The sequence below is a fragment of the Penaeus monodon genome, chromosome 16 (assembly GCF_015228065.2).
Source record: "Penaeus monodon isolate SGIC_2016 chromosome 16, NSTDA_Pmon_1, whole genome shotgun sequence".
NCBI classification, from domain to species: domain Eukaryota; kingdom Metazoa; phylum Arthropoda; class Malacostraca; order Decapoda; family Penaeidae; genus Penaeus; species Penaeus monodon.
The window spans coordinates 28,557,542-28,562,783 of NC_051401.1; the positions used below are offsets into that span (position 1 = coordinate 28,557,542).

At 26.0% G+C, this 5,242-nt stretch overlaps 1 protein-coding gene across 1 annotated transcript; it reads right to left on the bottom strand.

The window, feature by feature from the left end:
• Positions 1-727: 727 nt before the first annotated feature.
• Positions 728-4,038, bottom strand: LOC119582679 (transcription factor E2F4-like; the record flags this gene model as incomplete). Its single annotated transcript, XM_037931096.1, is given in 1 exon segment — positions 728-4,038. A coding segment is annotated over 1 exon segment (134 nt), but the record flags the coding sequence as incomplete, so codon positions are not given.
• Positions 4,039-5,242: the final 1,204 nt, after the last annotated feature.

Consider the following 5,242-nt stretch of genomic DNA (forward strand, 5'->3'; position numbering starts at 1 on the left):
AATATATGAATAGAGATAGAATAATATATACAATGATATATACATATAATAGTATAGTACAGAATAATATATCATATATATATACATATAATACATATATAATATATATAATATAATATATATTATATAGACATATAATATAATATACATAGATATATATAGATAACATATATATACATAGATATATATATGATAATATTACATATATATATATCATAAATAGATAATAAAAATATAATCTATAATATAATAATAAATATATACAACATATATATATACATTATATATATATATATATTATAACATATATATATATAGTATATATATATATGTATATATATATATGTATATATATATATGTATATATATATATGTTATATATATATATATATATATGTATATATATATATGTATATATATATATATGTATATATATATATATATATATATATATATATATATATATATATATATATAATATAAATATATATGCATATGTGTTTGTATATACAGAGGGAGGGAGGCAAGTTTTATATGCTTACATCTGTTTTTTCACCATTTTATGGTCAAATTTATCATTTCTGGTTGATGCAGATCTTCCAGGATTTTCCTTTTCATTTGACTTTCATTAGCTGAGTACTGCATGTCTGAGGGAGGAAGGGAGGGAGGGAGAGAGGAACGAGAAAGCAAGGGTTAGAGTCCAACTTTTGGAACATCAAAACAGCCATTTGGATTACATTTTTTATTTTGTACAAAAGAATTAACTTAACACAGTAACATGGTGTTATTTACACAACTTACTAGACTGGCTTGCATTCCGTTACTCTACTGGTGCCATGCATGGGGGAGGACCTCTTCTTAATTTCTTTTTCAGCAGCCTTCAGTTTCTTACTTATCTTCAGTGTAAAATAAGATACAACCTTCAGTGTAAAAAATATAGATGTATTTGTACAATTATCTGTTGCTTATCCACAATTCTGTTCACAAGTCGCACAAGTTCTACTTCTCCAAATTCAAAATATGTGTGTGTTATGCACATTTGTGAACTAGTATTTTTTTATTGTATGTTGAACCCATCCCTGATGTTATACATTTCAAATGTTTTGCCAAAAGACCAAACTCAATGGTAATTTAAACTTCCAATGATTTGGATAAAAATGTGTACCTGGAAAAAAAATATAATTACAATTCCCTAACTAATACTATAAATTACTTATACATTTGCATATCACTATGCAATATATTATACATTTGGATATTTGTAAGTATAAGACTGAACATCTGGAGTTGTAGCCTTCAATTCTCTACATGCTTGACATGTACGTGATCCTTTTATACTTAAAAAGAAAGCAGAGCATTTTATCACCATTTTGAAAAACTCTATGGTGTAATCCAAAGAGGTTAAGCAAGGTTTTGATCTTGAACAATCAATTCTAAATTCCAAGACAACTGAAAATGTAATTATTAATGATTAAGACAAATAATTGTGTATTGAAAAGGTAAATGTTGAAATGAATTTTGAGAAACTGTTGATGCTGTAGTAATGTTCCACAAATACATTTTCCATTAAGCATAACAAATGGAAGGTCACCTTTGAAATATAGTGTAAAATAAAATACACATTTAGGATGTGACAAAAGCAAGAGAGAGAGAGAGAGAGAGAAAGGGAGAAGAAAAAGAGGGTAGGTTTCTTATCCTTTTTAACAAGAAATACAAATACCACTGCTTCCATCTGAAGTACAACTGGAATGTTAACATCAATAACCATAAGAAACAATACCACAAAGTATGGATAGATCATATGATATTTATGTAAATAATATATTTGCATGGCAATTAACTTGATCCTTTTCCTTTGTAAAATACTTTATGAATCAATATTTTTCAGACAACTATAACAGACTTTAAGGACAAGACCTTTGCACTTGGACTGTTAGATTTCTGTACAAAAAGCTGAAAGGTTTGGGCTGGTAATAGTAATGCATGTACAGCACTGAGTAACCAAGCAAGTCATCCTAGATTATAACCTGTAACCTAATACCTATAATGATCCCAGCTCTTGTTACACAAGCAAAAACATTGAATTCCACTGCCATCTAGCACATTTATCTGTGAATAAATAATGTACCTATTCATATTAACAATGACTCCATCATCAATAATAGTAACTCAATACAAGTAAATAACTAATAATAAAAAAGTGACAATAATACGGTCATGACAATAATAATACAGAAATCCTATTATCATAATACTGCTGAGGTCATTATAGGTTATATTGTTACAATTTGTACTTGTACTGGCACCTCATACACTTGGTAGTGTAAATGTACCAAGATCTCATTCATCTTTATAAGCAGCAAGTCCCTAGATCAGCCTCTTTTCTGAATCACCACACTGCAAGTCACTTACAACTCACTGCTCTGAATAATTTTCAGACCAACTTATGAAATCCAGAAATTATACCACACAGGCTCTCCTCAACTCTGTAAAAATACTGATCTAGTGCACAACTGTAGCTATCTGATGACAGAGGTAACCTTTCTATAAAGGTAAAGTATCCTTTGGTAGATGCAATGTACACTGGATAGCAACATTTCCGCTCATACTTGCTAAAAAGTACAATTCACCTGTATAACAACTTTTCCTAAGCAAGCACGAAAACAATTATTGGAGGATGTTACTAAGGTACTGTATACAGACTCCAATCTGAAGCTAATGTGTTTCTTGTCATAAACACAGCTACACTTTACTCATCACAGTTACCAAGAGATCATGGACAACCATTCTGAGCCACCATGCCAGAGTGGCTTCATAATCATATAAGAGTAAAATATTTTACTTTAGATTCACATAATTCACCATTTTTATTTTCCCAAAATTGCTATTTTCATTTAAAAAAAAAGAAAGAAGAAAAAAAAAAAAAAAAAAATCTAAGCCCACATGTACACATCTTTATGCACAAAATGTTTTAATTAAAGAGGATTTTACATAGATAATCTATGCATATGTTTTTGTTTTCAAATAAATACTGCAGGCCAAATAATAATATTTATATCAATGCTAGTACTTAATTCTTGTATAATGATAACTTGTTGAAAATTGCATGAACACTGAGAACAAAATTTTCTTTAACTAAACTTTCTTCACAAGGGGGGGGGGAATAAATAAAAAATAATAACAAAATAAAATGAATATATGGTAAAGGGTGACAAAATATTACAAGTACACAAGGACTGCATACCAGCAATTTAAAACTTCCAAGACCTGCTTGAATGACAATTCTATAGTTACTCCCATTAGAATGTATAAAAATAAAGGGGATAAAACTATCACTTTGATGCTCTACTTCATTTCCTTTCAGATCTAACCATACATAACTTAGCACAAAAGATCTGCAAGGACAAATCAGAACATCAGCTCTAACTGACAACCAAGGTCATCTTTCAGGGCATGTACACCTTCCCTTGGAATCATCTGAAGGTCACTGGCCCCAGTCACATCAAGTCCTGGATTAACTGCCCTTCCATGAAAGCAACATCATTTGTTTTTAACATTTTTTTGTCCCTTACCACTTCTAACTTCCTCAAATTTATTCTGAAGTAACACAAATATGGAAAAGGACTTGACAAAAGAACCATGTATCACTTTCAACATCAGCAACCAATTTCATGAATGGTTTATATAACTTACCTATCCTCTTTTTCATTCATCTAAATACTGTTAACAGTCATCAATAAATAGAATATTACTCCAACAATTATATATTACAACATAACATTACATCATCTCGATGCCCTTGGTAACCTTTTAGCATTACATGCCCAAACATAATCAAGGGATGCTTTCAAAATGCAATTAACCACTGATGTGCCCACCAACTTTGCCAGTCCCATCACAAACTTCATTGCAAATCACTTTCAAGGGAACTCAATACTGGAACGTCAAAGAAGTCGCAGACACCCTCAGTTTCATCTAAGTTGAACATGTAGTCTCTTTCAGATGGAGGGGGACTTAACCGCAGGAGAGGAGCAAACACTGGAAAAAAAAAAAATTTGTACAGCAAACTGGAGTTCATAATAAAATATGAACAATATTAAAGAAATAGTCTCTAGTACAGGAAACAAATAATTACTGGAAAATAATGAACTAATGAATACCACTATAATCAGGTAGACTTGGGGAAGGGGGCATGCTAAAAACAATAATATTAAATAAATCATAAAATTAAGTACTACATAAAAAAAAGTAAAAATGATCAAAAAATTAATAAATGTTACACTTTTAAAAATGGACCAGAGATAGGTCTTCTTTTATCATTATTCTTATGTACAGTGAATTAACTTATGAAGCTACTATTACATCAGCAAACTTTTAGTAAAAATGAGCAGTGGTTATTATAAAGCATTTTGAATCTTTATATATATATATAAATATATATATATATATATACATACATATAATATATATATACATACATATTATATATATATATATATATATATATATATATATATATATATATATATAATCTACATATATGTTATATATATATATATATATATACATATATATATATACATATTATATATATACATATATAGAATACAATATATTACATATATAATATATTATATATACTATATATATATATATACATATATATATATACATATATTATAAGTACAATATATATTATATATATATATATATATATATATATATAGAGACATTATATATATAGATATATATACATTATATTATATATATATATAGATATATATATATATATACATATATATATATATATACATATACCATATATATACATATATATATATATATATATATATTGATCCATATATATATAGTAACATATATATATACACATATATATATAAAAATTTTATATAAATTTTATAAAAACAATAATATATTATAATAATAAAATAAATAATAATATAATATTATAAATAATTATTTATAAAAATTAATTTATTATATATTAATATATATTAATATATTAAAATTTTAAATTTAATAATTTATATATTTTTAAATTATATTGTATATATAATATATTATTTATTATATAATAATATTATTATATACAAATAAATATATATATATAAAATATTTTAATTTTATATTTTTCTTAAAATTTTAAATACAAATACAAAATTTTATATGTATTAAAAATTAATATAATATACACATTTAAACATAATTTTTAAAAAAATAA